General features: G+C 34.2%; 1 protein-coding gene and 1 pseudogene across 4 annotated transcripts; both read left to right on the forward strand.

The window, feature by feature from the left end:
- The first annotated feature begins 1,835 nt into the window (after window positions 1-1,835).
- LOC107765375 (protein DETOXIFICATION 40) lies at window positions 1,836-9,638 on the forward strand. 4 transcript variants are annotated; one of them, XR_012701398.1, is made up of 8 exons: window positions 1,836-4,779; window positions 5,185-5,816; window positions 5,909-5,965; window positions 6,041-6,279; window positions 6,766-6,808; window positions 8,056-8,174; window positions 8,894-8,980; window positions 9,185-9,638. XR_012701398.1 is itself a non-coding variant. In XM_075234790.1 (8 exons), the coding sequence occupies exons 2-8, from the start codon at window positions 4,456-4,458 to the stop codon at window positions 9,254-9,256; spliced, it is 1,530 nt and encodes a 509-aa protein (XP_075090891.1). In that variant the 5' UTR covers window positions 1,888-2,186; window positions 4,390-4,455; the 3' UTR covers window positions 9,257-9,638. The 4 variants fall into 4 exon arrangements, 3 of the variants coding, with proteins under 3 accessions (XP_075090891.1, XP_075090890.1, XP_016439498.1); XM_075234790.1 differs by lacking the exon at window positions 6,766-6,808 and having other exon boundaries at window positions 1,888-2,186; window positions 4,390-4,779; XM_075234789.1 differs by lacking the exon at window positions 6,766-6,808 and having other exon boundaries at window positions 1,889-4,183; window positions 4,356-4,779.
- A 6,845-nt stretch (window positions 9,639-16,483) lies between these two features.
- On the forward strand, window positions 16,484-20,510 carry LOC107765374 (protein DETOXIFICATION 40-like; annotated as a pseudogene).
- Window positions 20,511-20,592: the final 82 nt, after the last annotated feature.

Raw genomic sequence — 20,592 nt, forward strand, 5'->3', positions numbered from 1 at the left:
CTCTTGCCACTACTGAAGATTACAATATCATCAACATCGGTCAAGTGATTGATTTGAGGACCCTTTTGTGGCATAGAGAAAGGTATAAAATAGTCATTAAGAAGCAAGTCATTAAGCGACCAGGAAATAACTTCGACAGCAATGATAAATAAGGAGGAAGACGGAGGATCCCCCTATTTAAGCCCTTGTGAGGAGGTGAAGAAATCATTTCTTGAGCCATTAATATTGACTGAATACCATACCCTAGAGATGAGATTGTAAATTAAATCAATCCAAGGCTCAGAGAATCCAAATTTTCTTAGATCAACCGTTAAAAAAGGCCATGACATTCGATCATAAGCCTTGGCCATATCAAGTTTAATCACTACATTGCCCCCTTTGTTACGCTGATTAATGCCATAAATTATTTCTTGGGCCAATAAAATATTCTTTGTGATAAGTCTATCTTTGACAAAGCTACTTTGACATTTAGAAATTGATTTGGGTAATAGGGGATTGAGTCTAAGAGAAATAACTTTAGATAATATCTTGTTGGTGAAGTTAGATAGACTAATTGGCATGAATTCAAAGAAAGTAGTAGGAGCATTTACTTTGGGAATTAAGGCAAGACAAGTATATGAGAAGAATTTGGTAAGGTTTTTACCATTGAAAAAATACAAGACACAATCCAAGATATCAGTTTTGATGATGCTCCAACATTTTTGAAAGAAGGTACCATTATACTCATCCGGACCTGCTGTACTCGAAGTACTAAGACTAAAGACAACTTCTTTTACTTCTTCTTCATTGGGCAAAGCTATCAGTATATCATTGTCTTCTTCAGAAATGCAACTAGGAATGCAGTCTAAGATGTTGGGGTTAAGAATACACTTAGGAAGATTAAACATAGATTCAAAATGCTTCAGTGCAGCTCTGGATATCTTATCATTCCCTTTGATCCATCTTCCTCTATCATTCTTAATTCCATTCAGCTGAAGTTTTCTCCTCTTCTCTCTAAGAAAATAATGAAAGTACTTAGAGTTACTAACACCCTCTTCATACCATTTGGTATGAGATTTCTGTTTAAGCATAGATTCTTGCATGTTAAGCCACTTGATGTATTTGCATGAACTCTGTTAGACTCTTCTCTAGTCTGATCTGAAGCGTTGGGTAAGTCCATATCTTCCATTTCTTGAACCTTTTCCTCCCATTTGATCACTTCATCATTAATATGACCCAACTCATTTTTGGACCAATGACTAAGTTTTTCGCTGAGATTTTTGAGCTTAGTTTGGAGCCTCCACATGGGATTACTATTAACCTGAACCTCCCAAACTTGTTTTACTACATCAAATAAACCATGTTGATCCACCCAGCAATTAAAAAATCTAAAGTACTTGAATGCAGATTGATTGGTGTCCCAATATTTCATGAGGATAGGTCTATGATCAGACCCTGTTCTGACAAGATATATTATGGAGCAATTCTAAAATGTTTGATTCCAAATATTATTTGTAAGAACCCTGTCCAACCTTTTTTATATTCTCTTATTAGGTCTCATATTGTTACACCATGTAAATTTGGGACCAGAGAAGCCAGTGCCAGTGACCTCACAAGTATCCATACAGTTGATGAAATCAAAACTTCTATGAATTCTCTGTGGTTTACCTCCAACATTTTTACTGATACCTGAAATGATGTTGAAATCCCCACTGATACACTATGGAGCATTAATGTTATAGCTTACGCATTCTAAGTTGTCCCAAAGAACCATTCTTTCTGCAAAAGTGCATTTAGCATAAATAGATGTGATAAAGACCACATTATCGTCAATCCCATTGTCAAACTTAATAGTAACATGTTTTTCCTCACTATCACAAATAGTGGCATTAAGGTTGCTACTCCAGAAACACCAAATTTTGTCGTTATCATTAGAGATGCAATTATGAAAGTCCAAGAACTTCCTGTAGCTGTAAATTTTGTTCTTATTCACAAAAGGTTCAAAGACGGCAACAAATTGTGCTTTGTTGATACAAATAAGATAATTTAATCTGTGGATTTATTTTTTGGATCTAACTCCCCTTATATTCCAGTAGATTGCACTGATCATTAGAACAATTGGGGGGTACTCATTTTCACAAAGTGTGTAGTTCTTGCTTTGCTCCTTTTTCCTGTCTTTTTGGTTCTGCTTCTTTCTCTGCCACCAGGTAAATCTTTATCACTGTCATTTTCATCTTCTTATATAACTTCTTTGTGTTTTTCTGATGTGACCTCAAGAGGATCCTTTGGAGGGTTGTCTGGAATCTGGTTACCTTCTGTGTTCTCCTCGGCATTCTCACTATTTCCCATGGAGTTGGATTCTGTAGCTTCTTTAGGGATATTGGTATCTGATGCATCGCTATTAGTGATGGTGTTCTCCTCTTTGTTTTCCATTCTATTGTCAACCATTTGATTATTTTCCATCCCATCCTTTATGTCATTATTTTTGGATTCCTCATCTTCTGTTCATATATTCCCCTTATTTTCCTTATCTTGTTCAGTGCTGCTAACATTAGTAGGTTCTCTGTTGTTCTTCTCTTTAAAATTGTTCAAGGTGTCATAAGTACTTTTCTAATCTAATTGACTATCGATGGGCTGCAAATCTTCAATTCTGGAATCATTGTTGTTCTATTGGATCAATGAGTGACTTTTTTGTGTCTTTTTCTTGGCTGCTCCTTGTGATGTTGCAGGTTTGAATATCACTTTGTTCTTATTTTTTGGCATCTTCTTGGTTTTGGTCTTCTTGTTCTTTTTCTTGTTAGTAACAACAATAACTATTTGTCCCTCTTCTTCGTCATTGACTGTAGCTTGATCTCCCTGTTTCTCTTTAGTAACTTTTTGAGCATTCTTTTCCTTAATGCCCTAAAGAATCTTGGCAAGAGTTTGTTCCTTCTCTTCAGACTTTTGTTGAATTTTTTCTAGATTTTTGCATGTTGTTTGTCGTGTCTCCTTCCCCCCTTCAATCTGATTAGAGTTAGTATCCTTATCGTCAGTGATGTTTTTTCCTTTGTTATTTTCATATCCATCTGGCAGCTTTATAAATTTCCTACATTGCAGAATTGAGTGCCCTAGCAACTTACAATGTCGATAGTACTTAGGGACATTTTCATACTCCAGCTTTTGGGTAAAACCTTTCAGCGGATTGGTCTCATATTCCTGACCAACAAACACCGACTCTAGCTTAGGTTTAGTAAGGTCTACCTCCACCATTACCTTAGCCATACTTGGTCTCGTTGTATGATCAGTAGCCAAATCCATAGATAATGGAGTGACAATAGGTCCAACAATCTGCTTAACGTACTGCCAAGTGTGGCAATGGAATGACAATTCAGGAAGGAGTACCCAAACCGGAACAATAGGAGAGTCTTCCTCCAGCTTGAAATCCGGAGGTCATTTTTGCAGCCACATAACTTGCCCCTCTATTTCTATGGAGCGTCTATACCCAATCTTGACATTGCCCTTGACAATAACTTTTTCAGCAAATTTGGATCGAATTCTCTCTATTTGAGGTCGAGTTCTTAGAAACTTACCGACAATGGTCAATCTGCATTCTTCTGCCATGATTCCATAGTAGTCGCTGGCCTTGAAGATAACCGCCGGCATTCCATTGTGGGTGGAGTATCGAGCTTTAACTTATGGATTACCAAATTGACTTATGTTAGGGCTTGGTTCTTTCGAATCTTTCAAAGCTACAACATAGTTGGATGAGATCGGAATTCCTTCGCACATACTAGTTGTCATGTCTGGAGTCGGTGGATTTTCATTCAGACGCGCCGGAACATTTCCCGTCGACGTCTCCATAATGAGGCGAGTAAGCACCAATCACTCAAAAGAGGGCTATTTTAGTTACCGTAGTAGGTTAAGGTATTGAGGTACAGAGAGCAATATTTTTAAGAGAGAGAAAAGTTATAAAGCGTTAGTAATACACTACTAAATTAATATTCTAGTTCATGACCTAATCTAAACAAACAGAAACAAGTTTATTATTTTCACATTTTAACATAGATATGGGTGGTGGGGTACAAGGGAGAAAATGAAGGAGGAGACAATGATTTTGAAATTAAAAGTTAACGAGGGGATAACATATATTACTTGGAATTAAAATTAAAAGGTGGCTTCAAAGTGGGGTAACTTTTGATAAGGCATGATTGTCGTTATTCTTTTGGTATGTTTCCCTCTTCTCACATTCCCTTAACAGCCACCGTGTAGAAAAACTTGTCCACCATCTGCTCGATAAAAACAAAGTTTTTGTAATTGTGATTTGTTACGTCAATGATTTTCCTTTTGACTTTAATTTAATGTAAAACTATTTTAATGTCGGTATTGTTATTCAGTAGCTTCTGTTCTTTCAAGATTAAAAGTGATGTCCAGGCAAAAGCTCTAATTTCTGCAAAAACAAATCTGAGATTGGGGCTAAGAGTCTACTGAAGAGAAACCATGGATGAATATTTTCAAGAAAAAGGGTCAAAGGAACCTTTATTAGAACCCAAAGAACCAGTGGTGGCTGTAGAGCATGTAAGCTCTGAGCTTGAAAACATATTGTCTGACACAAGCTTGTCCAATTTCGAGCAGCTTGGCCGGGCCTCTGTCGTTGAATTGAAAAATCTATTCCGACTAGCAGCTCCATCAATCATTGTTTATTTGCTCAACAATATCACTTCTATGTCTACCCAAATATTCTGTGGCCATCTCGGTAATCTTGAACTCGCAGCTGCTTCCCTTGGCAATGAAGGTATTCAACTCTTGGCTTATGGCGTCATGGTAATTTTCTATCACCTACCCTATTAATTAACATATTTGTATCATGGCACTAGTATAACTAATTTGCTACAAACTGAATCAATTACTATTAATATTCTTTTTGGAGCAGTATTATTTAATAACTTGATTGACTAATTAAGGTTATATACAAGTGTTGTAGACTTGCCATTCCTTCTTGTTAATCGTCCTACCATATAAGCAGATCTTCTTTTTCCCGGCAATGGCGCTTTCTTTGCTGGCCATATGACTAGGAGGTCACGAGTTCGAGCCGTGGAAACAGCTTCTGCTAATGCTGCATACAATAGACCCTTGTGGTCCGGCCATTTCCCGGACCCGCGCTTAACGGAAGCTTGCACCAGACTGCTTTTTTTTTTTTTTACTGAATAAACAATTTTATTGGAGCAGTTAGGGATGGGGAGTGCAGTGGAGACACTATGTGGGCAGGCATATGGAGCTCACAAGTATGAAAGTCTTGGAATATATCTTCAAAGATCAACTATTCTCTTGATGTTATCCGGAATACCGATAATGGTGGCTTACTTATTCTCAAAGCCAATTTTAATCTTATTAGGAGAATCAGAGAAAGTTGCATCAGCAGCTGCATTATTCGTTTATGGTTTAATTCCCCAAATATTTGCTTATGCTGCCAATTTTCCTATCCAAAAGTACTTGCAAGCCCAAAGTATTGTAAATCCTAGCGCGTATATAGCTGCAGCGACATTAGTCCTCCATCTTTTCTTAACATGGATTGTGCTTTATGTATTTGAGTGGGGATTGTTTGGAGGAGCCTTGGTTCTAAGTATTTCATGGTGGATAGTAGTCATTGCACAATTTATGTACATATTGTGGAGTGATAAATGCAAGAAAACGTGGAGCGGATTTAGTCTGCAAGCATTTTCTGGGCTGTGGGATTTCTTTAAGTTGTCAGCTGCTTCATCTGTGATGTTGTGTTTGGAGACGTGGTACTTTCAGATTTTGGTTTTAGTTGCTGGTTTGCTACCAAATCCTGAAGTGGCATTGGACTCTCTAGCTGTTTGGTGAGTGGGATATCTTGTTGTAAATTAGTTACCTCTGCATTGTGTTCCACCCGTGTCAATGTGTAGTTGATGATCATAGAATTTGCTTGCAGCAACACAATTCTTGGATGGGTGTTCATGATATCTGTTGGTTTTAATGCGGCAGCAAGGTTAGTGATCGACTAGTACTGAAATTCTACATCATTCAGTCTCTTTACAAAAACTCTGAATTTTGGAAATGTCAGTGTAAGGGTGAGCAATGAATTGGGCGCTGGACATCCAAAATCAGCTGCATTTTCAGTTGTGGTGGTGACATTAAGCTCGTTCGTGATTGCTGTAGTCATCGCCATAGTAGTAATGTTGCTTCGCGATGTGATGAGTTATGCATTCACGGGCGGGGAAACTATTGCTAAAGCATCCTCAGAACTTGCACCACTCTTGGCTGCCTCTGTAGTTCTCAATGGTATTCAACCTGTTTTATCTGGTGAGTCTTCCATCAACTTTGTATCTTAGGATTCTGCTGAAAATCAAGAGAATTAATGGAATAGACTATTAATTGGAATATCTTTAACATTGTTTTGAAATTGGAATATCTCGGTAATTAGGAAACTTTCTTTAATCTTAAAACATTACTTTTGTCCACTTTAAGTGATTTTTTGGCTCTTTTCACACATACTAAGGAATTCACCTTTTAACATTAATTAACAATTAAATTGACCATATTAACCTTAATTTGCTCATTGGAAATATAACAAACTACTCCTAGGTAGGGTTGTGCATAATTTGGTAAATACCGAATTACAGTACCGAAACCGAAAATTTTGGTATTTGGTATTCGATATTTTGGTGTTTGGTTTAAGTTTAAAAAAAATAGTATTAGGTATGGTATTTGGTATTTACAATACACACATTATTGATTATAACATACTAAGTTATATAATACTTTTCTTTGGTATGCATGTTGAAGCAGGCAGTAGAGTCCATGTACTTTTTAAGGAAAATGGAGGAACAAGGTAGACCGTATATTTTGACTCTTTTTCTTTAGGATGCCAAGCATCTTAACCTAATACTTTTACGTTTTTAGGATGTTTGTTCTCTAACTTCAACAAATGGCTCTAACCAAGTAACAAGACATTTTTAATAATTAAATTTATTCCTTTATGTATCTTTTCTCTCTATGGATTGATACTTGATTGTTTTTGTCAATAGTCATGTCAGCTTAGAACATTTTTATTTTTATATTTGTGAGTATTTTAATTAAGAATATTATGGTCTATGGCTTTATGCACTAGTTAATGTTGAAACCCAACAAACCAAAGTTGGGTTTCATAACGAATATAATTAGGTACGGTATTGGTATAGCATTTTAAGAAGCTGAATATCGAAAATACCAAACTGAAATGTCTAAATACCGTACCGACCGACGAACACCCCTACTAGATTCCTTCTTGATATCTGAAAAAATCAAATATTATGGATCACAAAAAAAGACCAAAAAATTACTTAAAGTGGACGGGAGGGAATAACTTGTTTTGCGAAAACAATTCAAACAAATAGAACTTGCACATCTTTGCAAAATTTCAAACAAAAACTACCTTGGATGTTGTTTGCACACACATGAAGGACAAAGGTATACCCACACCGAAGACCAGCTCTTGTATCTAAAATTGAAGTCCTCTATAGAAAGGAGAAATTCAATAAGAACACGCATGTGACTTTTGTTTGCAAATGCGTAAAAACAGTTTTAGAAGTTTGATTTGACAAGAACGTCAGGACAATAGACATTAAATACCGTGCTATGTATTTTCTTTAGACTATTTAGAACGAGACAAATTAAATAATGGAGTGGGATTGGTATTAGTTGCATTAAGAAAACTTGTGCAAAAAGAAAATATTACTCCAACGGTCCACAATAAGTGATCATTTTACTTTATTTTGGTCCAAAATAAGTGTTCATTTACATAATCAAGAAGGAATTAATTTATTTTTTTCAAAATTTACCCTTATTTACATATTTCAATGTGTCAAGGTAATAACTAATTAAGGTTAATTTAGTGAATACATCTTTTTTCTCTAGGTGACTTATTGTGGACTGGAGGGAGTAATGTATAGTTATAAAATGGAGAATGATTTGTACTTTAGGATTATTGATGCTGACAACTATGAATTTCACTATCAGGGATAATGCAAATAGAAGTCGGCATAAATGCATGACTTTTCCTTAATTAATGATATGAACATATATTTTGTTTGATTGAAGGGGTGGCTGTTGGGTGTGGATGGCAAGGTTTTGTGGCTTACGTTAATGTCGGATGTTACTACGTTGTTGGCATTCCATTGGGTGTTCTTCTTGGTTTCAAATTCAAACTCGGAGCTAAGGTATATTATTATCACCATTTTCCCCACAATTAAACCTTTCTTTCCTTTTATTTTCCTTAATAAGCAGGTTTTGTGTCTTCAATTTGGTGTAATCGCAAGCAAAATGCTAGACTGGGCCGAAAAAAGCTCGTCTAATAGAATCATTTGAAAATATATGAAAGAATGGACAAAGAGGATGGTTGGCTAAGCTTATAAGCTGGTCAAACTGGCTTATAAGCAGCTTTTAACTTATCTACGCGTTTGATAAATATTTAAAGTGCTTAGAAGCTAAAATCTGTTAAGTCATAAGTTGGTCACCCTCAACTTATAGTTTTTCAGCTTATATACACTTTTAGTTTGATCAAAGTTTTTACTAGTTTATCCTTGATAATATTCTTTAATTCACAAAATATTTTTCCCAAAACAAATTTCCTAACTCTCTTTATTCCATATTCGTTGTTCATCCTTTTCTTCACAGATTTTTTTTAAAACTTATAATCTTGTGTAAAATTTTTAAGGTTATCTTATCAGTACTTTTTTACCAAACACATCAATTGTTTATAATCAGTTTCAACACTTATATTCAAACACGTAAATGTTTATTTAAAAAATCAATTCCAGCGCTTAAAAATACTTTTCAGCACTTTAATCTTATCATCTATTTCAATGACTATTGTGTTTTAGTAATTTCTTTTGTGATTAAAACAAGCTTGTTTACTTAATTTTCGGTAAATGTGTAGGGATTATGGCTGGGCATGTTTGGAGGAACAGCCATACAAACTCTTATCTTACTATGGGCCACTTTTCGAACCAATTGGGACGATGAGGTACGTTTTCTCCACCACTAAATGTAGTCAATTATATACTCCTACAACATTTTAATTTCTGAAATTATGAAAAAAGGTTGATTTTTAAATTTAAAGAATTAAATGAGTCGATCCTCATACTTGAAATATACTACTCATTTATTGAACCGAGATAGTGTGTATAAAAATCGGTTCTGACCACTCTAGCTCGCTTTCTGTTTTCAGGTGGAGAAAGCGAAAAATCGATTAGTTAAGTGGCAAGACAGCAGTAAAACGCCATTGTTGAATGAATCATGAGAACGACCATTTTTGCCTAATTTTTGCATTAGATTTCAAGTATGTCCGATTGGTTTTATGAGTTAAAATGGCATATATGTCGTCTCTACCTCCTTTATCATTCTTGGCTTCTATCTCAATTTAGTTCACTGAACCACTAATTGTGTCAACCTGTTGAGCCTACTTTCTCTTTTTCAGTCCACTTCTCATCTCCTTACAATTAAGCCCATAGAAGAAAAACAAAAAACATAAATAACCAGTGAAATATAAAGTTTCACATTCATGTAAATCCTGTAATCCGATTACACTTATGTGTTAGAGATATACAACTTCCCACATTGGTTGTATATACGTTTCAAAGGAGTTTATAACGGTTTTGAGTTATATTATCTATTTTTTGAGCTGAAGGTTTATCAGAGACGGCCCATTTACCTCACACAAGGTAGGGGTAAGATATGTTTATACCCAACTCTCCCCGGACCTCACCTGTGGGATCATATTGGGTATGTTGTTGTTGAGGTATATCATCTATTGTATTAATGTTTTGGGATGAATGCACTCAAACTCTTTTACAGACATGAAGGGAACCGACCATATGTACAGGGGCGGAGGCACAAGCCACCCTTCGGGTTCGACCGAACCCGGTAGCTTTTGCTGAAACTCTGTATTTGGTGTTTTGAATTCATGAAATATGTATAAACATTAAATTTAGAATCTAGTCATTAACACTTGAAGTCGTGGTTCCAAAATCTAGAACTCAGTCCTTAATATTTGAAGTCGTGGTCCCAAATTTAGAACCCATTAAGTTAAAATCTTGGCTCCGCCTCTGTGTAGACTACAAGTGAGTTTAATTTTACTATTAAGATATCAAAGAAGAATGTTAGAACCATTATGCTGTCAACTGCATTTCTTTCTGGCATATCGTTTAGGCAAGTGTCCAAGGAAAAGAAAGAAAAAAATTATGTGGCTTTGTTCTTGGTCTTGTTTAATAGATGTCGAGTGCCGCTTTTCCCCGTCTGGGAATCTCCATCTGCTCTAAGTGGGCGCGAGCTAGAATCCTTATGTCAGCTTACTTGTTCAAAAGACTGTCTCTTTACCCCTTGCATCTTCATCTTTTCGAAAGCCCAAACCATTCTTCCGGATCTGCATTAGTCCTATTTCAGGTGCAAAGCCTCTTCAATAAAGACCTCTTTTTTTTTCTTTCTCCCAATTTCTCATTTTGTTGATTGAAGGAGAATAAGAGGAACTAGGTTCAAAGTTTCAGCATGTTAACATTTATAAAATGGAAAAGGGAAGAGTGAAGAGTCGAAGAGGTAGATAATGTACAAAAAACCTTCTTATTGACAGAAAAGTTTTGAGAAACGGAACTGAGATATAAATAACATAATATTCCTAGAATCCTACTTGGTTATAGAAATTTTACAAGAATAACACTCATACTCAGAAGCATTTTGCGCGGAGTATAGTTTGGAATTAATCACATTTTGAACACTTCTTTAAAAAAGTTGGGATATTTGCCCTTTAAACGAACCAAATTTTAATAACCAGACCAGAAGATGTCATATATCAAATGGAGAAGATTCATTTAACAGGAACGAGCAAACAATAATAGTGGACTCCGACTAAATATTCCTTTTAAGTACTTAAATTATTGATTTTATCTTTACAAGTGTATCTGTAGGTTAAGTGTATCTTTACAAGGATTGATGCACGCCTACTTTTCCATGACCAAAGTATTCTATTAGCATTCAAAGATAGCCATCAAAACCTTTTGGAATAAGAATATATAAAGGAGTGATACCCTACCCACACAATCTAGCTAATCAACGTATCACCAAAGAAACAGATTCTAGCTTTAAGCTACTTAATGTTAATGCTTCTTTTTCTCTTCTTCATGTTGTGTTACTTTCTCGTTTCTTTCTTCTTTCACTTAATCTTATGAGAAAAAGAAAGCAATGGAGTAACCCTTGTGAGGGGCGAAGTGCACCAGTAGCTACTTTTAAGCCCATTATTTAAAATATGTCCATAATCTATAATATATTTAAAAATTAGCCAATTGATCTGAACTTCAAGACTAAGTATCTTGAATTGTTGAGCTGCTAATTCAAAATTCAGAACATAGTGTCCTAAATTTTGAGCTGCTAATTTGAAATGCAGGACACTTTTGAACTGCTAATTTAAAATTCAGCACATAAGATTTGAGTTTCTAGATACAATTTCGAACTTTAGGACATGATGTCCTGAAGTTTGAACTTTGAGGTTTAAACTTTAGAACGTCGTGTCTTGAAGTTTGAGTGAATTGGTTAATCTTTAAATACATTGTAAACTCTAGATGGAGTATATTTTAAATAGTATACTTAAAAGTGGCTACATGCTGCCATTTCTACCCCTTGTGGTTGTGAGCCCGTTTTACTTAAGAGTAATCTGGACTTCATTTCCAACTTTCAAGGTGAGTGTCGAAAGTGAATTGGGCCTCCACTTAAAATGGGCCAAGCACACGAATCCGAAGAGTCGAGCCCAATCCAAGTCGTAAGCATATAACCATCCCGTTCATCAAAGGGATTTTTTCCTTCCTATACAATATTTGAAACTTATTTACCAAAATTGTCCTAATTTTGTATATTACCCGTCCTAAACAAGGATTACTTACAAATTATATACAATCCATTATTAATGCCTTAAATTAGGGGATTTAGTTACATCATTTTCCTATTTTCTCTCCACACCTCTTTCAATAAGCATTTTCCTTTCCAAATTCAATCAAACAGAAGACCGCGAGAATCATATGAGATAAAATCTACTAATAGATTTTGACCATCAGTATGTTCCCCTTTCAAGAAATGTAGGAAAAATTGAAAAAAGAAAGAAATATTAGAACAGGTAAAGACATTGATGAGAATATTTACCACATCTCCAAACATTTCAAGAAATTGTCTGTACAAGTGATAAGTGAAAATTGGTATTGAACTATTTGAAGGTGATTGGATTTTTCATTGAATGGCTGTGTTGAAGCATTGTATTGCTGTCCAAAATTGGATGAAATGAGTTGGATGAAAATCCTCCTCGACGATGAGCAGTAAAGAGTTTTTTGTATTCAGGTGTTTGACTCTCCACCATTGACAGCCATTAAAAAGCTTTGAAAGTTTGAATTCGAATTTGGGTTTTTAAAAATCATTATTTGTTTGGATTGGGTGTTGTTGCAAACAATTGGGAATATTATTTGGAGTTTATATCTCAATTTTGAGGGTGTTTGGTGAAGATTAGACTTGATTTTGGCTAAATTTCATGTTGAAATTCGAAGAAGAAGAACACATGACATACCATATACTTTCGAATTTATAGTAAAATTGTAGTAAAGTTGTAGTATAATTGTATGTAAATTATATTCTGTTATAGTTATATATATTTTTTTTATTTGAATGTTGTATGAAAGTTGAAAAATAGTTGTATAATGTATGAATCGTTGTATAAAATTTGTATTTAAGTTATCAATACTATCTTTTTGCATAAAGTTGTTGATATGTATCAAAATTTGTCCAAAGATTTTACGAGGTTAATAACTATCGTGCAAGGCTAGTAAAGTATTCTGCTTCACTTGATTGGTTAACTTACCCAATACACTAATCTATCACAAATTAACGAAACCTATTTAAATCAGCACTAAAATGGAGACATCGTACTTACAATTAATATTATACAATTTGATGGTACAACAACATACAAAATTAACAATAAATTTCATACAAATTTAATACAAATTGATATATCTACAACAACATACATACTAAAAATAAATTTCATACAACTAATTATATAGTATACACTTATTTATAACTTATCTACAACTTTCATACATTATTTTTACCCAGTTAAAATACATCTACAATATCATACAACTTAAATACAATTTTCATACAAATTTTATACAATATGTCTTTTTGTATATTTTGTATCTGATTTGTATATATTTTGTATGTGGTGTGTGTTTCTTCCTCTCTAAAATTCCAATCAAAACTTTCTCTCTTAATACAATTTTGATACATATCAATAACTTTATGTAAAAAGATAGTATTGATAACTTAAATACAAATTTTATACAACGATTCATACATTATATAATTATTTTTCAACTTTCATACAACATTCAAATAAAAAAATATATATAACTACAACAGAATACAATTTACATACAATTATACTACAATTTCGTAAGTATATGGTATGTCATGTGAACCTTCTTCTTTTTTTTCGAATTTCAATATAAAATTTAGCCAAAATCAAGTCTAATCTTCACCAAACACCCTCAAAATTGAAATATAAACTTCAAACAATATTTCAATTATTTGCAACAACACCCAATCTAAATAAATAATGATTTTTTAAAACCCAAATTCGAATTCAAAGCTTTTTAATGGCTGTCAATGGTAGAGAGTCAAACACCTTCAAAATTTATTGATTGACAATTTCAATTTGAACACCAATTGTGCAACATGAAAGGAAATTGCTAAGTTAAAACTCTATAGTAAAACGATTGAAATCCATTGATGAATTCCATTAAAATATATACAACATGAAAGGATAAAAAATAGAGGATATCAGAGGAAGAAAAATTGGGGAAAGAATAGAGAATGAGAGATTGAGAGACAGAGAGTGACGGAGAGAGAGAGAGCGCGCAAGTGAGAGAGAGAGAGAGAGAGAGAGAGAGAGAGAGAGACGGGGAGAGAGGGGGGGGGAGAGGGAGAGCGCAGGTGAGAGACAGAGAGACGGAGAGAGAGAGAGAGAGAGAGAGAGAGAGAACGGGAGGGAGAGAGAATAAGGATGAGAAATAATTGATTCCTTATTCAATTCATAATATAAATGGATACTCATTTAATTCCTAAAGTGTATATAATTGGTAAATTGTATGTGCTTATGTAATTAAATTGAAACTTGTGTAGGAAGAGTAATAAAGTTTCAGATATTGTATAGGAAGATAAAAATCCCTTCATCAAATCTCCAATTACTTATAGCTTGTTTGGCCAAAAGAGCATTTTTTTTCTAGGGGAAGTTACATCATATACCCCCTTTAAAGAACCCTTAACACACTATACTTCAATTATAAAATTACATGTAGTACACATCAATTAATTACCCCACATACCTATTTAGTTAATGGACAATAACTACCTAATAAATATATCCCCTTAGTTAAAGAAATCTATATATGCAAAGCAAATCCACTCAAAATCTTACTCCATCCGTTTCAAACTTGGACCAAAATTAAAGAATAAAAAAGGATTATCTATTAAACAATTTTTCTTACTATGGGAACCTTTGTCGTTATAGAAGTTTATCTTCTTCTATACAATATTAAAAAAATACAGTAAACTAACCATTGTATACTATTAAAGAATGTTAATATTCTAAGTAAAATAATATATACACAATAAATATAAATAAAAATATATTTGATTTGAATATTATATTCCAAATTATAATAATGTGGTATGTTTGGTTTGAATATTGTATTCCAAATTAGAATATTATGGTATATTTGATTTGAATATTGTATTCCAAATTAGAATATTGTGATATGTTTGGTTTTGAATATTGTATTCTTTATTAGAATATTATGGTGTGTTGGTTTGAATACTATATTCTTCATTAATCAATTGTAATTTGGTATGTTTGGTTTGGATAATGTATCGCACATTAAAATATTTTGGTATGTTTGGTTTGAATATTGTATTCTATTAGAAAACTATGGTATGTTTGGTTTGAATATTATATTTCAAATTAGAATATTATGGCATGTTTGATTTAAATATTGTAATTTTAATTAGAATATTGTGGTGTATTGGTTTGAATAGTAAATTCTAATATTTCTGTAGTTTAGATATTGTATCACAAATTAAAATATTTTTACCTTATTTTAACTTTTCTTTTGATTACATAGATGTAAGAGAAAAACAAAAAAGATGAAACACTTCATCTAACAAATAAATGATAAAGAGGTATTGTCTTGTATAAAATAAATGCTCCATTTTCAAATTCTTCCTCCTTCTGCACCCATGGGTCATAAGAAAGGTTTCAAGAGGGTTGTTTATTTGGAACAAGAAATCATTGGGGATCAGATGTTTCGGTGGAAATGTATAATCCTAATTCCTGGGGATGATGGAGTGTTTTAAGGGATTTATCAAGTTGGAGTGAGAGATAATCTAATCCCTTAAAAGGTGAGATTTGTTTAATGGCATATAATGATATTAAGGATGTAAAAAGTAAATAAAGTTTAATAAAGTAGGTATAGAATGTAAAACAAATATTTTAAATGTATATGAAGTTAACTGGTGTTTTCAATGAGTATGCCGCGTAGATTCCCTTTTTTCTAAAGTCAAGGTGTTTGGCTAAGGGAAAAAAGTATTTCTAAGTAGAAGCAGAGGCAATATTTGAGAAGAAGAAAAAAATAGTTTCTTTTAAAAATACTTTTTCTAAATACACTTTTGAAAAAAATACACTTAAAAGTACTTTTTAAAAGTTTGACCAAATATTAATTGGTGCTCAAAAGTGTTTTTAAATTGATTAGCCAAACATAAAATGTTTTTCACTAAAATTATTTTTTTGAAAAGCATTTTTGAAAAATTTATTTTTTAAAAATAAGTTAATTTTAGAAGCACGGCCAAACACAGTACTATTACACAGCTAGCAATCGAAGCTTCATTGGGAGGGGCGAATTTTCTACCGCACGGGCATTATGATATTTTTTTTTTAATTGTGCCATTCATGATATATTTATGGAGAAGTTTGATATATTCCAGTTCTGTTTTTAAAAAATTAAAAGAAATGAGAGATGTGGAGTAAAGAGTTCATATAGTTGAAAACTGTTGTTAAAAAAAATCTATCACAATGATGTAGCGAGTGTAGTTACGTTGTGTTCCAGATGTACTAATTAACTTAAAATCTTGAATTAACACGTAGATTCACGCCTTTATTTTTACGTAAGATTATATCAACTTAAGCAGCAGCAACAACAACAACAACCCAGTAAAATCCCACTAATGGGGTCTGGGGAGGGTAGTGTGTACGCAGACCTGTAGAGAGGCTGTTTTCGAAAGATCCTCGGCTCAAGAAAACAAAAAGACAAAAGGAGACAATATTAGTATCACCACATAATTATATCAACTTAAGCCTAATGATATATTTGATTTCGTAAATGACCATATGAGAGGTTATTGTAAACCATGTGATTGAATTGAGATTGGATTGCGTAATTCACTAACTCACATAAAACCTCAAGATGACAACCTCATCTATTATTTATATGCTTGAAATTAAGTTACTTTCATTTCATTCTACATGCTCATTAGCATGGGGAAAATCATGGAGTCTGAAGCTGAGCAGCCTCTGTTGGCTGGTCATGGAGCAAGCTCCGAGCTTGAGGAGGTTCTCTCCGACTCCCAATTACCTTACTTTCAACGCCTTAGGTCCGCCTCTTGGATCGAATTCCAGCTTCTTTTTCGACTTGCAGCCCCTGCAGTAGCTGTTTACATGATCAACAATGCTATGTCCATATCTACTCGGATATTTTCAGGACAACTTGGGAACCTTCAACTTGCAGCAGCCTCTCTTGGCGATCAAGGCATCCAATTATTTGCTTATGGCCTTATGGTAGTGTATTTTTATTATCTCTGATTTTCTTTCTCAATTGATCACATGTATAAATATTCTAAACTATTTTTTTTCCCTTATTGATTGCAGCTAGGAATGGGGAGTGCAGTGGAAACACTTTGTGGACAAGCATATTGAGCTCACAGACATGAAATGCTAGGAGTTTATCTGCAAAGATCAACAGTAGTACTTTCCTTAACAGGGATTCCACTAGCAGTTGTGTATTTGTTTTCCAAGAATTTACTGCTCGCTCTTGGCGAAGCAAAACCAGTGGCATCAGCAACATCAGTATTTGTGTATGGCCTAATTCCTCAAATATTTGCTTACGCCGTCAACTTCCCTATACAGAAATTCTTGCAATCTCAGAGTATTGTAGCCCCTAGTGCCTTTATTTCTCTTGGGACTTTGTTTGTGCACTTATTGCTCAGTTGGATTGTTGTGTACAAAATTGGACTGGGATTAATAGGAGCGTCACTTGTGCTGAGTTTTTCTTGGTGGATTGTTGTGGTGGCTCAATTTATATACATATTGAGAAGTGAAAGGTGTAAAGCTACTTGGACAGGTTTTCGATGGGAGGCCTTTAGTGGATTATGGCAATTTGTGAAGTTATCGGCTGCTTCAGCTGTTATGTTGTGTTTGGAGACTTGGTATTTTCAGATTCTATTGTTGCTTTCTGGTTTACTCAAGAATCCTCAGCTTGCCTTGGATTCTATCTCTGTTTGGTGAGATTTTGTAGCCTTCTATTTATTTGTATGCTACCAAAAACAGCATGTCTGTTCATGATCCCATAAGACCAGTTAGTTGTCAGAGTGGCAACATCAAGAACTTCCACTACAGTAAAAGGCTAATTTGTTGTTAATCAATTGTGGCTTGATCTTCTTGGCCAACATTTAGCAGTGGTACCCTAAGTGTCCACTGTTTTTTGAATTTTGGATCCGCTTCTGTTATCTTGCAAAGTTTCAGTGACTTGCTAGTTGCTAATGAGCCAAAGACTGTCTTTGTTTTAATTTTGTAGCATGGCAGTGAATGGGCTGATGTTAATGGTTTCAGTGGGGTTCAATGCTGCTGCTAGGTAAGTTTTCTTGATTAATATTTGAACCAATTAATCTTTTTGTGTAATATCCATTTCTAGATAAAAATATTAGGTGGTATTTTAGCAAATGACTTTCATCTTACTTGTTGTAAAAATTGGCAAACTGAATCAGTGTAAGGGTGAGCAATGAGTTAGGAGCAGCACATCCAAAGTCAGCAGCATTCTCAGTGTTTGTGATGACATTCATTTCATTTCTCATAGCTGTGGTGGAAGCCATAATTGTGCTGTGTTTGCGCAATGTTATCAGCTATGCATTCACTAAGGGTGAAACTGTGGCCAATGCGCAGTATTTGATTTGTCCATTTTTAGCTGTCACCCTCATTCTCAATGGTGTCCAGCCAGTGTTATCTGGTAAGATACATGTCTTGTCGTTAATCTCATTAATTATAAGATTTATTTATATACTGATATTGTAAAGAATTTTCTCGTTATCAGTATAATTTAACCTATTATAGCAGATTGCATGTCTTGTTCTTTAGGTTATTAATCTCATGAATATATTCATGAGTAGTTAGTTATATGTCGTTAAATATTCTTTTACACAATAATTAAACTCTTTAAGTCACTGCTTCTTCTCGCTTTATACCAGATATATGCCATGTCAATATTAATTACATGTTGCATGGGAGGGTAGAGCCCATTGTCTGGAACTGATCGTTAAATATATACATTGTTCGAGTCGAAAAATGAATTACTTTATAATCTACAAAATCCTCTCTACTCTAAATCCACCTCTCCTGGATCTTTACTCAACTTTCCTGCTCCCTCTCCCACCATCGAGGGGGGAAAGTTAGACTAAAATTAAAAATTAGAAATAAAAGTTTTCTGAAGTTTTTTCTTTTTCTAATGTTGCTTTCTATTCAAAGAAGAGCAAGGTGCTTAGCTGATCTAATATGTTGATTTCATCTTTACTCGATCTCCTACGCATATGGAGTAGTTGGAAGGAACTTTGCTTTCCCAATTTGGTCTTAAATGGTCCAATGAACTTTTTTTGTTTTTCGTTCTTAAGTGCTCAATAAGCTTGTCATCACTTTCTCGGATGAGAGTGACAAATATGAGAAAAAGACACCATAAGCACAACAAATAAGGTAGACAATTTGACTTGACAAAAAAGTGATATCACAGGCCTTCTTATTGAATCCATCTTTCAGTACAGCGACTCATGTACTCCTTTTGAGATAAGAATGTAAAAGGTGCCATCTAAGTTGTCTCAATATATATATTCTTAAGTTGAGGTCCATAATCTGGACTTAGTGCGATGAGATAGTGTAGTAGACGTACCTAAAGGACTTTCAAATTTTCTTGTTTTCTTCTTGCCCTCTATCCACCCATCACGTGTCAAAATTATGCAGTGGGTGAAAGATTATCAATTTATCATGCCCCTCTAATACAAACCTTTTTAATCCTAATTTGTTTTCATTTGGAATTCAACAGTTTGTTTGGCTTGCATAACGAACATTGTATATGGAAAATATTTCATCTATGTCCATACTGTTACATAGGTAGATCAAATTGTTAGGTGTACCTCCATCTTGCGCACCTGTCCATTGGTCCCCTACCAACTAATGTTTTCCTTTGACAAGTCCATGGACTTGAGCATATTTTAGTTTCTGTAGATTCACGTGTTTAGCTGCAAGTTAACCATAATTATCTCAAACGAAATTTGTACTTGTTCTTTTACAATTTTGTTTCACCCTATAAGCGTACCAACGTTACTATTAATTAAACTAATAAAAACCGTATCGTCCAACTTCATAAAAAAGTTGAATTTTCTATATTTTTCAGGTGTTGCTGTTGGCTGTGGCTGGCAAGCGTTTGTTGCCTACGTGAATGTAGGGTGTTATTATGGTGTAGGAATTCCAGTGGGATGTCTTCTTGGATTCAAATTTGACCTTGGTGCTAAGGTTTTTCAATGCACACAATTCATAATTCTAGAAGCCTTCTATTTTTATACATATTTTAAAACAAACACATATGAGTTATGAGTATGTGTATGTCCATAGCCTGGCTTGCGTGACAGGGTAACTGGATTAATGGCAGGGAATTTGGACTGGGATGATTGGAGGGACTGTGATGCAAACCATCATTTTGCTTTGGTTCACATACCGTACAGATTGGAATAAAGAGGTAACTTACAGTCAATAGTTACAAAATTGCACAAGAAAGTGGTAAAGTTTGTATTGAATTTGGGATTCTTTTTTCTTTTCCAGGTAGAGAAAGCTAGAACACGTCTGGACAAATGGGAAAACGTAAAAGAACCTCTAAACAAGGAATGAAGGCGGTGAAGAACATTATGACTAAGAATAAAACGGGGAGAAGAAGTTCCAAGTAATTCTTGCAGTAACCTGCAAGGGCAACGAAGTGATCTACAGTTCAGATTAACCAATTGTTCTGGTGTATCTGACAAAAGAAAGTTTCACTTATCATTCCATTCAATCAATTCCCATCAATTAATCACATCAAATCTGTCAAAACCATTGTCTGGATCTGCCGATTTCTTATTTGATTGTGTTATAAAGAGCGTTAAATCAACTCCAATTCTGAAATTAGGCCAACAACGTGCAATCAAATTGATAATATGAGCATCTAAACAGGGAACAAATGAACACACTGAACGCAG

Source organism: Nicotiana tabacum, chromosome 17, assembly GCF_000715075.1.
Source record: "Nicotiana tabacum cultivar K326 chromosome 17, ASM71507v2, whole genome shotgun sequence".
Lineage (NCBI taxonomy): Eukaryota > Viridiplantae > Streptophyta > Magnoliopsida > Solanales > Solanaceae > Nicotiana > Nicotiana tabacum.